This window comes from Pholcus phalangioides, unplaced genomic scaffold, assembly GCF_987345545.1.
Source record: "Pholcus phalangioides strain wild (caught in Gottingen) unplaced genomic scaffold, Ppha-v1.0 ptg000028l_1, whole genome shotgun sequence".
Lineage (NCBI taxonomy): Eukaryota > Metazoa > Arthropoda > Arachnida > Araneae > Pholcidae > Pholcus > Pholcus phalangioides.
Genome location: NW_028301618.1, coordinates 4,868,234 through 4,885,541, shown reverse-complemented (window position 1 = coordinate 4,885,541; position 17,308 = coordinate 4,868,234). Strand labels below are relative to the sequence as shown.

General features: G+C 38.7%; 1 protein-coding gene across 3 annotated transcripts in view; it reads left to right on the top strand.

The window, feature by feature from the left end:
* The first annotated feature begins 2,541 nt into the window (after nucleotides 1-2,541).
* Nucleotides 2,542-17,308, top strand: part of unc80 (unc80, NALCN channel complex subunit) — an 86,953-nt gene continuing 72,186 nt past the window's right edge. For all 3 annotated transcript variants that reach the window (XM_089252275.1, XM_089252274.1, XM_089252276.1), the window contains exons 1-7: nucleotides 2,542-2,735; nucleotides 6,693-6,833; nucleotides 10,865-10,913; nucleotides 12,568-12,588; nucleotides 13,721-13,800; nucleotides 13,909-14,137; nucleotides 14,235-14,460. In XM_089252275.1, the coding sequence (XP_089108401.1) occupies nucleotides 6,763-6,833; nucleotides 10,865-10,913; nucleotides 12,568-12,588; nucleotides 13,721-13,800; nucleotides 13,909-14,137; nucleotides 14,235-14,460 (676 nt within the window). In that variant the 5' untranslated portion in view covers nucleotides 2,542-2,735; nucleotides 6,693-6,762. The remainder of the gene's footprint in view (nucleotides 2,736-6,692; nucleotides 6,834-10,864; nucleotides 10,914-12,567; nucleotides 12,589-13,720; nucleotides 13,801-13,908; nucleotides 14,138-14,234; nucleotides 14,461-17,308) is intronic.

The window sequence follows — 17,308 nt, the reverse complement described above, 5'->3', positions numbered from 1 at the left end:
TTGGACTTCTGCCATAATTCCATACTCTTTCAAAGAGGGTAAAATTATTTTTATTCAAAAACCTGGCAAATCCCCATCGCATCCGAGTTCTTTTCGCCCTATCACATTGATCAATTCCATAAACAAAATTTTCGAACGCATTATTCTGTTTCGTCTTAATTGGATTTGCCTACGGTTCAAAATTTTTCCGCACTGTTTCTACGGCTTCCGTCCAAAAACCTCTGCCGAGGCCTGTCTCAGAGATATTGTTTCTTATACCTCGGATGCCTTCCGCCAATCTAAGACCTGTTATCTTCTTGCTTTTGATATCAATAAAGCATATGATTCAACCCAACACTCTTTTTTGTTACATAAACTGGCGAGAATGGGTTTGAATGGTCGCTTTTTACTTTGGTTATCTAATTATTTGGGTGGACGGGATCATTTCATTCACTGGCGTGGTTGCCCATCCAATAAGTTTTCACCTTGTTCAGGATTATTACAGGGCTCAACATTGTCTCCTATCTTATTTTCTCTCTTCACTCTTGATATTGTCACCTACTTACCGCCCGACATTAAACTTTTTGTGTATGCAGATGATATTTTCATCATGTATAAATCTAACTGTGAAGCCTATATGGAAGATCGTATGATGTCTGCAATTAATTGTATCCTTAGGTGGGCGGAGGACAGTGGTCTGTCCATCTCGCTTTCGAAATCTCGTTTTACGATTTTATCTCGGAATCCCACTTCATATGTTCCGAATTTCCAAATCAATGGAAATAGTATCCCGTTTGATCCCTACCTTAAAGTCCTAGGTATTTATTTAGACCGTTCTTTAATCTGGAAAAAACAAATTAATCATCTCAGATCTCGTTGCACTTTCACTCTCAATATTTGTCGTTCTCTTCATCATTTTTCCAGAAATATTCCTTGTTCTATTGTGAAACCTATTTTCATTAACATCATTTCAGCTCTTTTAGGATATGGTTCCATAGTATGGTTAAATGCAGCTAAAACTAACCGTTCGAAATTGGATACTATGTATCATTCTGCAATGAGAGCTACCTTGGGCCTACCACTTTCTACTAGAATACTCAAGATGCGTACCATTTTAGCACTCCCCACTCTGGAGGAAATTCTTCTTCTTAGAAATGGAATTGCATGTATTCAGGCTGCTGCTTCTCCTACTCAAGGCTGTGCTGATAACTTCAATTCAATTTTTTCACATATTGCTCCCAAACTGAAAATCAGACTTTCCCAATTTTTCAGTTTCCTTAATTTCTCGTTCTCCCAAACTCTCAGACCAATCTACTCTTTCTATCCTTGGATTTCGAACAAAATTTCGGTTGTCACTGATGACCTGGATTTTCAACAACATAGACATAAGAATATAATCAACATCCTCTTTCAAAATTTCTTGAAATCTTTAGACCGTTCAACGATCATCATCGCTACTGATGCGTCTAAAAATTCTAATGTTGTCTGCGGTGCTTTTTGTCCCTCTACGAATAGTATGAGAGCATGGTGGATTCACTCTCACTCCTCTATATTTACAGGAGAAGCTCTAGCTATCACTATGGGCTTGAGATCATTTATCCCCACCAGGGGCCAACCCGTGGTCCTTTTTTCGGATGCTAAATCAGTTCTTCATGCGATTAATGAATTCTCCAGTCACTCTCCCACAGTCATCCACCTCCTTTATTCCCAACTTCTAATGGTTTGTTCTTATACCTGCCATATCTCTTTAATTTGGGTCCCTGCACATTCTGGGATAGATTTGAACGAGTCTATTGACAGCTATGTTCGTTCGCTTTCCTCCTCTCCCAGTCCTTACGTCACGCCGGCTCTTTATCCAGAGGACCTACGATCTATGTTACGACTCTCATTTCGTCAATATACATCTGATTCGCTTAATTCCACTATTCCTGACTTTCAAATTTTCTTCAACTGTTGTAATCAGATTTCTCATCTCTTCTCTAATTCAAAATTTGAACGCCTCTTTTACAAGTTAATCTGTGATAGAGCGCCTCTTAATGCTTACTTGTTTTTCATCAAAAAAGTTAACAGCCCTCTCTGTTCACACTGCCAACTTCCGGAAACTGCGACCCATTTTCTTTTCAACTGCTCCCGCTTCATGCGTCATCGCATTCCATCCTTTTTTGCGTCCTCTCCTCCCATTAAATCTTGGCCTACCTTCATGGCGTCCAACCTCCGTATATCGATTGGTCATTTCGAAAAATTCATTTCGTTAAGTAAAAGATTTATTTAACATTTCTTTCTGGTTTTGAGGTCCTTTCCAACCTAAACACACTCATCCTGGGACTACATCTCATAACTCACAAAAGTGATCTAGCATCGTCCCCTAGATCTGAAGATTTTCTTTTTCATATCATCCCATTTCCATTCTTTTTGTTTTTGTAGTAATCTACTACTATTGTTGTTTTGAATTTTCAATTTTTTTTTATTTTATTACCTACCTCACATTTCTCTCTCCCAGCCAGGGAATGGTCTCTGCAGCCGATAGCCCTGCTTAATTCAACTGTAACTGTATCCCCCACCTCTGAGGATCATTCATCTCTTCAGGCACACTGACACTCCCTCATCCCCTCCCATGATGCACCATCTGTCATCCCATTTGAAGAGCACCACACATTTTTCCATTTGCTCAGTGTTTACACGTCAAATTTTTTGATTTTTTTTCCCCCCCGTCATTGATGCGGTGCGTACTTGTCGCGCAGATGGGAACTTATCCGGTAATTTCTCTCGCTTATCCTGTTATATTCTCGCTACGTCACGAATGACTGTTTGGCGATCGATGTTATAGTCGCTCATGCAATTCATTTCAATTTATACAGATTTTTCTCATCTCGTTTAAATACTAGTTATTATGAAATTAATAATTTGACAGTTATGGTAATTCCTCTTTTTCTAATGATGTCTCCATCTCTTTGATTTGTTTACACTTGGTTATGATTCATGTGGGAGATGTTATGTGAATGTGTTAAATTGTTATTTACATCCAGGGCCGCAACTAGGTCTGGGTGGATAGGTTTAGCTCAGCGACGGATTCGTGGGTTTTGCAACATTTATCCCGCTCTAGTCTAAGACCCACCCATTCCTCAAATTTGCCACTCTTTTGGTCACTCACATACGTTCACTCTTTCTGGGTCACTCTTTTTGCCCCTTGCTCGCTAGGTCCGTTTTAGTTGCACCTATGCCTACACACACTCTAGGTCACTCTTTTGGTTTCTCACTGACCTGATCCCTCACTCTCACGCACATTCGCAATCTCTAAGTCACTCTTTTCGTTCCTTGCTTGCTAGGTCACTCCTTTGATCATGCTCGTGCTTACACTCTTTCTATATCCCTTTTGATCGCACCCACGACTACACACTTGCTAGGTCACTCTTTTGGTTTCTCACGTACCTGGTCTCTCACGCAGTTTCACAATCTCTAAGTCACTCTTTTGGTTGATCACTGATTTGGTTCTTCGTTCTCTACGTCACTTTTTTGGTCACTGCCATACTTATGCTCACTCCCATGCTTATACAATGTTTTTGTCACACATTCTCTAGGTTAGTGATGGGCGAACTATGACCCACGTGCCACAAATGGAGCCCACTGAGGGGTTCTACCCAGTCCCCCCCCCCACGAAGGTGTTCAGGTAGAAAAGTATCAATACACACAACGTAATAAATACTTAGTTTTCATTGGTGCCAGAACCTACAGGCTGAAGCCATTTGAGCCCCCCACCTCCCAATAAATTTTATAAAGGGCCTGAGCCCCCCACACAAACAATGCAATGCACCTTCCACCCCTTGTGTACGTGCTTGAATCCCATCAGCCATTTTCAGCTCTTCCAATGTTTTCTTCACGTCGGCACCTCTGCTAGGCTTGCCGTATTTCCTTCTTAAAAAGACAGAACAGAAAATCGGGATCCATACGGGATAGCAAAAATTATCAAATGCAAGTGAAGTTGCTAAATACAGTGATATCTTGACTAACAAAGATGATTTCTTCTGGTTTGATCATTGATGATTTTGATCATTTTTGTTGCACCACGGTCATTTTCTGCACACTAGGGCTAATTAGACCGGGACCTACAATTTATTGCCGATTCCGAACGGCAGGCTTGTTTTTCATACTCATCGAGAGGTTGGTGCGCTAGCACCTCGATGGGGGACTCCCTGCGGTAGCAATTTTCGCTGCGGTCAAGTCGCCTTTTTTTGTTGTACCCCTGTGTCAGGAAGTTTTCTGACAAGGACCAACTGGGTATCGAACTCGCGACACCTCTAAACATCCTTTGGTACTTTAGGCGAGCATCTTATCGAGCTGGGCTACCGCGCCCTTTTTTTTTTTCTTCTGGAATCCCTTTCATTAGCCAAAACACGATTTACCATAGTCCTCTATGGAAAATCATTTCATCCGTTCCAGAAACAACCCAAAATTTGAAGATAAGTTTTTTTCGTAACATCAAGTAGCGCTATAAAAAAGAAGAAAACTGAAATGAGTAGCTTCAAAATCAGATAAATGAGAATTTATAGCGGAGGTCTTCAACCTTTTTTCTAATCACGAGCACTGCCTTTCCCCATCACAAAAAGAAGAGCACCCCTATGGTAAGTTTGACATAGGAATGCATGGAATCAGGGTAATTGCAATCCTTGAATGCAATTTGTACAAGGTGCTTAATTGGAATGTTGATCAAGTGCTCGGGAACACCAAATTGGACACGAGCATTGAGCACTCTGAGTGCTTTAAGGAGTTGAAGATGCCTGATTTATAGGAAGATGAAATAATGCAGATGTTTTTATTTTACACTATGTACACAAACCAACGCCAGCTTTGGTCTACTCTAATTCGACTCTGTCTACTTGATACAACCCAATTGAGTTCTTAGGTGTCCTCGTTCATTCATTGTTTGGGTCAGCTCATTTCTGTGTTTGATACATGCTGATGGAGAAGATAATCTCCCAGACTGTTCAGCTTGATGCTGAGAGTCTTACACCGAAAGAACACATGCTCTGAAAATAATGTTCTACCTCCTCCCCCCCCCCCCCCCACCTCTAAAGCATTTTCTATTGGCAAAAGCGTTCATTTCGCATGAAATGGCTCCGAGAATTTCAGAAAGGGGAGCACAGGTGCATCTGGAAAAAAGATTCCCGGGTATACACGAGTTATTTGGGCTCTAGTGACAGTAATTCTGATGGTGATTGGCACTAAAATTCAGTTCACTATGCAGATATTTTATGCTAGCGCATGGATGAATCTACATCAACAAAAAATATTTGTTAGTCGAATCTATATTCGTTAGCCAAGACAGAAAAATCACAAGAAAATGTTTTTTAGCCGACGTGTTCATTAGCCAAGTACAACATTCAAAGGCGAGCAAAGTTGTTGTCAATTACAGCCAAAAAAAAAAGAAAAAAAAACTGGCAAAGACAAGTAAAGTTGCCAAATACCGCTAAATTATGTTGTGATAATTATGACCTAAGTCGCGAGAAAAATCATGATTATTGATTTCCAAAGTTCAAGTCTCATTGAAAATAAGAGAAGAAACAGTAAAATTTTTTTAAAAAGTTGGGATGTCCGAAGTTACGGGAATGTGGCGTAAAATATAGGTCATATGGTCACGCGATACGTACAAGTTTCTGGCCCGTGAGTGACAAACATGTAGGACCTTGGACTGAAAAGTTTGCCCATCACTGCTCTAAGCCATTGTTTCGATTTCGTATGCTTGTGCTCTCTCTAAGTTGTTCACTGACCTAGTCCCTTGCCCTCTATATCACTCTTTTGGTGGCTTATTGTCCTGGTTTCTCATTCTCTGGCTCAGTTTTTTTGGTTACTCCTTTACTTATGCTCACTCACTCTTACGATAAGTGACAAAACCGGCTCTTTATGTGTTTGATGACAGAGCCCTCTAGTGTAGCTGTTCACTGCTTGTGTTGCGACTGTGAATTTGAATGACTGAAATTGCTTGTTTATACGTGCATATATTTTATTGTTCTTTGAAGTTTTTCTCCAGCGAGTTCTGAATCGTATTGAATTGTAACATTGTACAGCTGATGCTCGTTTTAACGATCCCCACGTTACAGTAGCCATTCCATTACAACGCTTAATAGTATAAGTCCCAAATGTTTTTATAGAAAAACTATCATATGTATTTTACTTTCTATATAACGACCCTCCCAATATAACATCCGTTGACTGCATTATTAAAATATCGGGACACATAAAATCATATGTGGATTACCTTCACCATACATACACTGTAGGGAAAAAGACTTCCTACAATGTGGGGAAGGAGCAAGCTGCCATCTATAATATAAACATTTGATTGGATACTCTTGGCTAAATGATACAACTATAAGACAGGAATAAAACACGAAATAAATGACAGTCTATAGCATCGGAGACAGCGTCTGGTCTCTCCTACGTCTGCGCCAATGTCTCTGCGGAGCGTTCATTATCAATCCAAGAACATCATGGGTTCCCCTTGGCCAAGTGATTTTTCTGAGGCCTTATCTGGAAAATTCTCGAAAAATTCAACTACTTCTCGTTTTTCTGAGGCCCCTCTTCTCGTGAGGCCCCCGTGCTGTGCCCTGGTGGGCCCATGCATTAAGACGGCCCTGCCGTACCCAACTGAGGGTAGGACGTCTTTCTCCTTATGATACTAACATTTTCTCACACACTTATCTCTCGATATTTTTCAGGGGAATAGAATAAATAGTCGCAACTGCACAAACATAATAATGGGGTGATGCCATTGAAACCGAATACACGATGATGGAAGATTCTGAGGATGATGTATCAGTGCCGCTGCCCATACAAACATTCCTGTGGCGACAGACTAGGTGAGAGACTTTTTAAATTCCAATTACATTAGAAACCCTATGTAACGATAACCTTCTATAACAGGGGTTCTTCAACCTTTCAGAAACCTTTGCAAGTCAGATTAAAACTTTCCATGGAGCCCGCAGGCCACAGATTCATACCATGGTATTCCCCGTTATTAAACCAGGCTCTACAAATTAATGAACACTTTTATTCAGTCTGAAATTACTTCTTTCATTAAATTTGAATCAATATTTTGAAATAATTTCTTTCACCGATTGCGATTTTTTAAAAATTATTTATTTTATTAATGCTGAAGTTACTCTCAATAATTCTGTAATTATTTCTTTCAGTACAGCGATACCTCGGCTAACAAAGATAATTTGTTCCCGAATCACATTCATTGCTCTCTATCATCTGCTCCCTATATTGATCTCAATGATTCGAAGTCATTTGCTGTGGCAACTGAGCGGTCATTGTGATGGACTCACAGCGCGAGGATCCGGGTTCAAACCACACCATCACCGCAGTGGTGGTCAGCTGAAGTTAGTTTTCTGCTGTCCTCAAATTCGAGGCCCGAATGCGAGCCGATCTGGGTTCAAACCACACTGTCGCCGCAGTGGTGGAAGGTTCAGTATACGTACACACACATTCCAATATGTACCAATTTGTTAGAAGTTCCGCAGAGGAATATGGATGAGGTGCATGTCTGGTTTAGTAGCAGTCATTTGTCACATTGGCATATTTTTTGTGATAATAGTGGCCATTTATAATTAACCATAGCTAACCATAATCATTATGGTCAACTGTGGCAAACCTAATGATCAAAGGACTCTGAACATCTATATCTTAGTGATCCATATGTAGGGATGAATAGGAATCGACATATAGGGGCCGGCCAAAGCCCAAATTTTGGACATTGGCTAGATCAACTGGGCCGGCCAGTTCGCGAAGTGCCCAACTCATGAACAGGAGCCAACATTTTTTGAAGAGATTGTGTCCTTGGGTTAGACAGTGAGACTGGGGATGCATGAGGATAACATTCAGAGTTTAGCGGTAGGTCATGGCCAGAAGTTGACCGTGAATGAACTGATGGATCTCCTTTTAATCCAGTGGTTTCCAACCTTTTTTCCTTCCCCGCAACCTCAGAGCAATGTAACTTACCTTTCCGCAATCCCTTGGATAATGCGTTTTTTTATCTGTTAGAAAATTCAGGGTTTTTTTCTGTAATTGATTGCATTAGTTATCCAATAATTAATTTCAATGAATTCTTTTACTTATTTTTTAATGTCTTTGCGGCCAACACTTAATTTCGGCTTCATTTTTTTTAAAATTGGAAATTAATTTAAAAATTAATCTAAAAAGAAAGTTACAATTTCTTAAACATTTTTTTAAGATTTGGGAAGAAAAGATTCATTGAATAGTTCGTCACTTATTGATTCCAGCCGCAAAAACTATAAATTACTATTTCTTTGACACTTGACTGAATTTTTTTACGTTTTTCCTGAGTCAGTCTTGTGTTCACGACAGTATGAAATTCAAACACAAAACACGCTAACAACACGAGGTACCAATGCTAACAAGCCACGGAATAGTTTTGATAAATAATGACATTTATTTTTTCAACCCAAAATGGAGAACAAGTTTCTTTTTCGCTAATCGAAAAAAAACCTTTTACAACACAAAATTTGTATGGCACATTTCTGCGAGCAGAAGTCAGAAGATGACGCATCAAACTATTGGTACGATTAATATTTTTTCTAGGAATTGGGAATTCAATTTTCATTTTTCGTGAAAAATCTGTCAGTGGAAGTCAGAAAATCTCGTAAAGAAATTTAGTAAAAGGGGGATTGATATTTCAAGACAAGGATGATAAGACGATTGGATATTCAGTGTCATCTGATACGAGTCAGAATGTTGGTACTACATGGTACGATCTGGATGCTTCCATATTTACGGAGTATTTCCTGATGGCGCGATATATATATATTTTGCAATTGTCCTTAATTGTTCAAAACATTCATAGGTACTCATAGAAAATTGAAATCTTGAAAACGATGTCAGAATTTTTTTAATGTGCCATCATCTAACACATAGTTTCCCAACCAAACTTTCTGTTCCATCTTCCCCCCCCCCCCCATCTCCTGGAATTTTTTCCCTCTCATCGGCCCACTTCAAGTGAACCCATAGGATCCTATGTTATACTCGTAGCTTCTATTGCCTCCCTGCACCATTCCATCGCCCACTTTGGGAAACACTGATCTAGTAAATGAATGAAAATAAGATATCATGGTACAGTGGTACTCAGTTAACAAAGATGATTTGTTCCGGAATCTCGTTCACTAGCCGAAACATGCTTTCTCATAGATTTATATGGAAAACCGCTTTATTCTTTCCAGCTTCTGTCCAAAATTGAAAGATAATTTTTTTAAAGCACCGTGGAATGCTTTAAAAAGCAAAAACTGACCAAAGGCTAAAATGAAGATCTTCAAAGTTGGATGAATGGGAATCTACAGGAAGATGAGATACCGAAGATGTTTTTTATTTTCCAGTATGTACACAACCAACACCAGCTTTAGTTGACTAAAGCTGGTGTTGCCACAACCCAATCGAGTTCATAGTTATTCCCCATCTATTTGTGATTTTGTCGCCTCGTTTATATGCCTGATACATGCAGATAGAAAAAATAAGGTCCTGGAATGTCCAGACTGTTTACTTTGATGCCAAGATTCTTGAACCGAAAGAACGTGTGGGTGCTCTGAAAACATAGGCTTCCTTTTTTTCAACGCATTTTCTATTAGCTGAACCTTTCGCTTTACACGAAATGGTTCAAAGAATTTTAGAAAGAAAAGTGTAGGTATATCTGGAAAAAGATTCCGAGGTGGACACGAGTTAATCAGGCCCTGGTGACAATAATTCCGATAAGGTGATTGGTGTGAAAATTCAGCTCATGGTACGTTTTCGTTTTATGTTTGTGCATGCATCCATATTAATGAAAACGTTTATTAGCCGTATTTACATTCGTTAGCTGAGGCAGAAAAATCATGAGAAAAAAATCTTTATTAGTCAGAAAATTTGTAAACAGAGGCATTCGTTAGAAGTTCCGCAGAAGAATATGGATAAGGGACGTGCGATTTATTATAGTAGTTACGCAATTATTTCTTTCAGTAATTTTGCAGCTATTTTTCCATCGGTTACAAAATTATTTCTTTCATTCAGGTGTTTTTTAGCATTTGTGTAAATTCTGTAATTATGTATACCTTTTGAATGCCGAATTTTATCTCAAAACATACAAAATCAAAAGTGTGTTTATGCTCTGGTCCTTGAATTCTTTGCAATGGCCCTTCCAATGTGCCAAATGTACCGCATCAGGGGCGTAGCCAGAAATTTCGTTCGGGGGACCAAAATTTGGCCATCTTTTTCCTTTTTTTCGGTCATTTTCTCATATTATTTGAGGGGTAGGGGGACCAGACCCCCAAGTCCTTCCCCCGCTATGCCCTTGCACCTCATTACTATTGAATCTGGAAAGTATGTCACAGAGTTCTAAATACAGCAGTATAGAATTCAGTGGTCAGCACTCTATAACTTTTTTTTGCTTTTTAGTCATTTTGTTCTATCTTAAATAGCTATTTTCCCAAAATGATCAGCGGGCCATTGCAAAAGATCCTAGGGCCACGGGTTGAAGACATTTAACCTCTTCATTGGTTTAAAAACATATCTCGGGCAGCTTAATTAAGTGATCTGGAACTGCACTAAGGTTCACTTAAGTGATGTGAGATGTGCCACAGGATGCTTAAGCGATCTCGGACTGCGTCATGGGGCCACTTAAGTGCTCTAAAACTGCTACAGGTCACTTAAGTCATCTGTAAATGATTCGCTTAGTTAATTTTTTTTTCAAAATTGGGGGTGATGTTGCGGGTCACATCAGATGAATCTGAGGGCCATGGTTTAAGCGTGTATGTGTTACATTTTAAACTATTGTGAGATAAATGTTCTGTTCTATACTGGGAGTAGAAACATTTATGATAAATTTTAATTTTTCTTTATTCAGTCCATTCATTCGTCCAAAGTTTGGAAAATTACAAGAAGCATCATGTATGGTATGTTTTGAGTTTTATTTCTCATGTTTCTTCTATAACAATTGAAAACTATATACTGCACAGGCCTGCCATTTGGGGGAGTCAGGGGAGAGGGCACTTCCCCCCCTCCCCCGGGCTTTAAAAAATATATATGCATATGCATTGAGTACACGTTCTTTGCTGCCCCCTGGAAAAAATTGAAATGACAGCCCTGATACTGCACAACCTTTTCACGGTCCACGGGCCAGACATGCAATATTTCTGCTCCCAACTTTTTTTTTATAAAACGTCTTGTTTTCACCCTTTCTTTTCAACAAGGCTTAGTTGGATTTATGAAATCAGGAATTATGATTATTTTCATGACATAAATTATATATGATAGTTAGTACTCCATCATAATTAATTATAGTTGTATAAATATATTCATCTCATATACAGGGTGATTATAAAAAAACTATCCCGACATATGGGGCCCCTAACTATCATACCATTCACAGAAACTGAATGAAATTTTGGCATAAGGTATTTTGATGTATGCACTCAAGAATGATATGGAAAACAACAGTGTCACTCTAACAGTTACGGTTACAGTGAGAAAATTTCGAAAATATCAAATGGCAACACCAAGTTTTTTGTATTGGAATGCGATCTCCATTGTGAAAAACACTAAATAGCGTTCGAACGGCAACTGTAGCATGAAAATCACCGGCGGTAGATAGGCTAAAAGTGAGGACAACCAATAAGAACAGAGAAGCAGCATAAAATAAAGCATTTTATTGTGTTTCACAAATTTTCCACATGACCTTGTGAAGGACTAATCAGGCTGGGATCTCAGCCGAAGAAACGGTGTGACGAATGAAACGAACATTAATGCTCTGGTGCACGGCAAAGTCCTTTTTACTTTTTCCTTGCCTAGCTCCGGGGATTTTCGTGCTACAGGTGCCATTCCAACGCTATTTAGTGTTTTTCAGTATGGAGATCGCATTTCAATACAAAAAACTTGGTGTTGCCATTTGATATTTTCGAAATTTTCTCACTGTAACCGTAACTGTCAGAGTGACACTGTTGTTTTCCATATCATTCTTGAGCGCATACCTCAAAATACCTTATGCCAAAATTTCATTCCCTTTCTGTGAATGGTATGATAGTTAGGGGCCCATATGTCGGGATAGTTTTTTTATAATCACCCCGTATTTGTAAAACATAAGGTTTTTTTTTCATTTTAACTTGCTGTAGCCATAATTTTTTTTATTAAAACAGCAATTTTAGAGATATACTTGCTTTTGACAATTTTCAAGCTTCAATTGGCAACTTTTTACTTGCCTTTGAAAACTACTTTGGCTGTAACTGGAAAATTCACTCAAATTTAACAATTTCTTTGGTGATATACCATATTTTTATGAAAGAAATATGGTCAGCCTGGGAATTTATCGTGTTTGTGTATCATTATTTTACCTACTGGAGCAACTTTCACGTGCCAGAGGTTGTACACCCCTGAAATTCTTAATCAACTTAGCCTCTATCAATTTAGGCGTTTATTAGGCATCATGTTGAACATTTCACTTGTAAGAAATGCAGTTTTTGTGCCTTTGTAATTACGACAATTGAATTTTGTAACATGTTCATGCTACAGATTTTCCCACTAAACCTTTTATTTTGTATTTTTTTCCTTTAGGAACAAAGAGAAGCATGCAAGGTTAGTGAAAAGCGCTCTTTTTCGTTGCATGCAATATCGCTATATTGACTTTAAACAATTGATCATTGCTGATGAAGTAATATGTCTTATCACAATAATACATGATGCTATTCTATTTTTCCCCCCTTAAATAATTTTTGTTATTGGAAACAGCCAAACATATCTATACAAATATCACATTAATAAGGGACTACTGATATACTACTACATTCGAAAAGTTTGAAACTTATTTTATAACTGAAGAGTGGATACATATGTTTGCATCCATTTTCTGTATCCTATTGGTATCCCCATAGGATACAGGTAGAACCTGTTTATCCAGTTTACTTTTCAAAGTAACTACCCTGTGCAATTACACATTTTTGTCATTGTTCATGCCAAAATATGAATGCGGATTACAATCCCTTTTTTTTGTCACACCCTCCAGTGTCTTCGTCACTGCTCGCTGCAATTCTTCAGAATCTGAGAATCATTATCCCTTAAGCAAATTCTTTATCCAAGGAAAAAAGGAAAAAGTCACATATTGGGTAAAATCAGTGTAATAGACTAGTTGTAGAAGAACCGGAATGTGATGTTTTGACCATGATGTTTTATAATCTGATATGAGGAGCGACCTGTGATCTGTCACATTATCTTGATGAAGCATCCATGACTCGGTCTTCCAAAGATCTGATTGTTTGCGTCTCACCGAATCATGCAGATGTTTGAGGACTCACAGGTCCCTCCTGATGTCAGATTACTTGTCAAGACATCACATTTTGATATTTCCACAACTACGTTATTCCCCTGATCTTGCCCCGTGACTTTTTTTCCTCGGATAAAGAACTTGCTTTAGGAACAAGGATTATATATATCAGGTTCCGAAAAAGTGCAGCGAGCAGCGACGAAGGTGGTTCGACAAATAAAGGCTTGCAATCAGCATTTACATCTTTGTATGAATGATGACAAAAATTCATAATTGCACAGGACAGTTACTTCAAAGGAAATGCCAAACAGATTCTATCTGTATTCATTCTTCCATAATAAGTTTCGGGACGTTTGAACATAGTAGTATTTCATAATGATGTACTCAGTATTGCATGTGTTATATAGATTCAATTGATTCACTAGCCTATCCTCTAATCTCTTGCAGTCATTCGAAAAAGTGCTTGTCCAGAATATACAATTCGGTCTGTCGCCCAGTCTTACTGAAGCCATAAAAAGCATAAGCCGGTAAGAGCTGTCAATTTAGTTATAATGTAGAGTAATTTCATGTCTGTTTAAACTTTTAGTGAAGCAAACAAAAGTTGGTTTTTTTTCAATTTTTTTTAACGCAATCAGATGGCACTTGGTACAGGCTGCTTTCCCGCACGTTATGCATTGCTGCGCTGCATTGTTATATCGTCGGAAGGATCATTTTCTCGACAAACTTGGAACCGCAGAAACAAAATTGCTCTACACTATGCAATGGATCATTCTGGATGCCACAGAAGAATGTGCGCAAGCAGAAGTGGAGCAGGGTTCCCATCATCCTCAGAGTCATTACCTTTTCCCGCTGACTGACATACAGGTGAAATGTCTACTTGAAATATATCTATTTGGAATGTATATGGTGTTAATTGTCTCTTACATGGATATTGTAATAAATTATATATGTATTTTTTCAGGTCTTTGTTTATCTTTTTGCACCGCTGAGCGATTTCCTTAAGCACACTGATTTCATCACAAGTTTTCGTTTGGAAAATGGCCTCAAACTATGGGAAGCACTTTGGGAATTTCGTCACCCAAACGTTCCTTGTTTCACTACCCCTGTTATGCCGAAGAAGAATTTTGCAGCAGCACACAGCAAAGGCAACGCAGAACAGTTTGGTGATGTTTTTCTGGGCAGTGCCGGTGAATAATATTGAACTTATTTTAAACACCCTAATTATTTAGTTATTGAAATTATTTCATGGTAATTGTGCATTCTGAGCTTATGATTGACACAAAAACATTTTGTGAGATTTTCATTACCGATCCTCCTTTGAGCGAAACAACTTTTCATATTGTATAATGCTTCATCAATGACGTCATTTTTGATCTATAAGCATCAGAGATGGGTTTACGGTTTTACTGTCTGTATGTTATACAAATGTTGTCGCCCTCCTCCCATCCTAGAGTAATTTTCCTGACCAGTTTCATTCCTCAAATTTGCTGCCCTGCCCTACAGACCTTGTAAATACACCTCTGCCTTCAAGCTGCTCTTTTGGTCACTTACGTGTTTTCGAATTCTCTAGACCACTCTCTTGGTCACTCCCATGCTCACACTCTCTGTAGGTCACTTTTGATTTGCTCACTTACCTGGTCCCTCATTCTTTAGTAGCTTGTGAACACTTTGGCTTTCCTTACATGGGGATATTCAAATCTGTCTTGAGTAGCCTGAATTATCTTGAACAAATTGAGTTGCAATACGAGTCCAGTTGCTCCTTCTCTCTCACACTGGGCTATAAAACAAAAATTTCAAAGCCAGACAAACTGAGTAAACAGTCTTTAGTTCTCTTCCTTATCTCCCAGTATTCACGAACCGGGATAGCAAAAAAATTCAATTTTTTTGGCGATTCTAGCAATGATGAAGGTGATATTATATTTATAAATAATTATTGTATATATATCCTATACTATTATCTCTGCTATAAAAGAAAAAATAGAAGAAAGTTATGAGTACATCCATGCATTTTTTGAAAAAAGAACATTCATCATGCACTATTTTTCAGCCATCTCGCTGGGCATTTAGCCTGTTGCTGCCTTTGTATTCGTTACAGTATGGGGATCAGATTTCAAATTCATTTCATTCTACGGAATTAAAAAAAAAGACTTACTCATAAATAACAAAGCTGATTACACACTCTTCCTAAACATTGAAGAAGAGTTTTCACATGTTCGAGACACAAAAGTAAACTGTGTTTGTACCTCAGGGTATGGGCTTTTATCTTATAGTACTCCCATACACATACGTGTGTGTGACCTGTATTTACTTGACATATACACATTCTGGTCATGAGGTTAAAAAGTAAGAGGGATGGTTGCATCAGGCAACATTTCTGTAGAATATACAACAGGGTTTAAGCTAGATAAAAAATAGAAAATGGAAAAAAAAGCTTTAGCAAAATACCAAAATGCTAATGATTGATGGATGAATGTCCACTTGTTTTGAACCTCCTGTATGCATTTTTGCAAAAGTGGCTACTACTTTTGCATTCTGAGATTTTCTTTCATGTTTTGCAAAAATTTGACTGTAGCTTCAACCCTGACATACAAGTTAAATTTACAATGCATGTGCTGTGGTGGTCGAGTGGTCATAGTGATGGACTCGCATTGTGAGGATCCAGATTCGAACCCCACCGTCGCCACAGTGGTGGTTGGCTTCGAAGTCCCAACTTCGAAGCGCAAATGCTTCGTAGTTGCTAGCCAATTTCCCCATTGAAAAGTCTCGCCACAGAGAGCAACAGGCCTACAACGATAAAATTATTCAATCATTACACTTCACTTATAGTTAGAAAAACTGGTGGCGGATGACATCACTACACATAACAAACATTACACCGAAACAAACTTCACGTCAGGTTTCACTACACGTACACACACACATTCCAACATGTACCAATTCGTTAGAGGTTCCGAGTCCAATTATGGACAAGGTACATGTATGGTTTAGTAGTAGCGATCATTCAACTATGACCGTGAAAATAAGAAGCAATATTTGAGTTGCACTACTGATGTGGCATTCAACTAGCATGCCAAGTTGCCAGTGACTCTGTCACGTAGAACATCTTGTCACCAATAGCCTCGTTTGAGGAGCATCATAAAAATACACTTGTTGAATTATACCCGAATAAAGTCTTCTATCAGAATTTAGTACCCCAATGTGAGGATGGCCTTTAGGATACTGTTTTGCTCATTCCCATGCTCTTTTGGTCGCTCCTATCATCGCACATTATGATAGACTTATCCTTGAATAAGTCGCCATCTGGTGGCAGTGTCAGCAATTGTTAGCTTTGGCATGCATTAGGTCCGACTGTCCATGCACAGTCCTGTTAAATGCACACAAACTCTAAGGAAAGATTGAGATATTTGTTGCCTTTGTAGTCTAGTGCTCTACGGCAATCACCCAGCAAGTGAGAGGATGTGGGTTTGATTCCCCGCAAGGGCAACTGAATTTTGTTTTTCCTAAATTCATCTTCAAATCAATCAGCTGTTAAAAACATTCATACTCACAATGTGTTTCAATGAGTGTGCCATGCTCAAAGTTGTATTTACGCTGGGGGGATTAACAAGCTATAACCTGAGAGGCGGCGAATTTGAGAAATGAGTGATCAAGAAAATTAGAGTAGACTAACAGCAGGCCGGCAAAACTATTAAATCTACTTCTGCCAAGATATCAAGACATCAGGTCAGTTAGTGACCAAATGAGGGCCTTAATGAGCCTATGAATGACCTAGGGATTATGCAAGCATGCGAATGACAAAAGAGTGACCTAGAGAGCGAGGAACTATGTCAGTGTGCAATCAAAAGAAAGACTTAGAAAGTATGCAAGCACGTTAGTGGCAGAAAGAATGACTCAGAGGCACATAGACATATTTATAAAAGGGGAGGAATATATAAGTGGGCCCCAAATAACGAATTTGGAGGGCGGAAAATATAAGGAATGAATGGGCCAAGAAAAATAGGCGAAAAAAGGCAGCAAAATTTGCATAGCCTACGG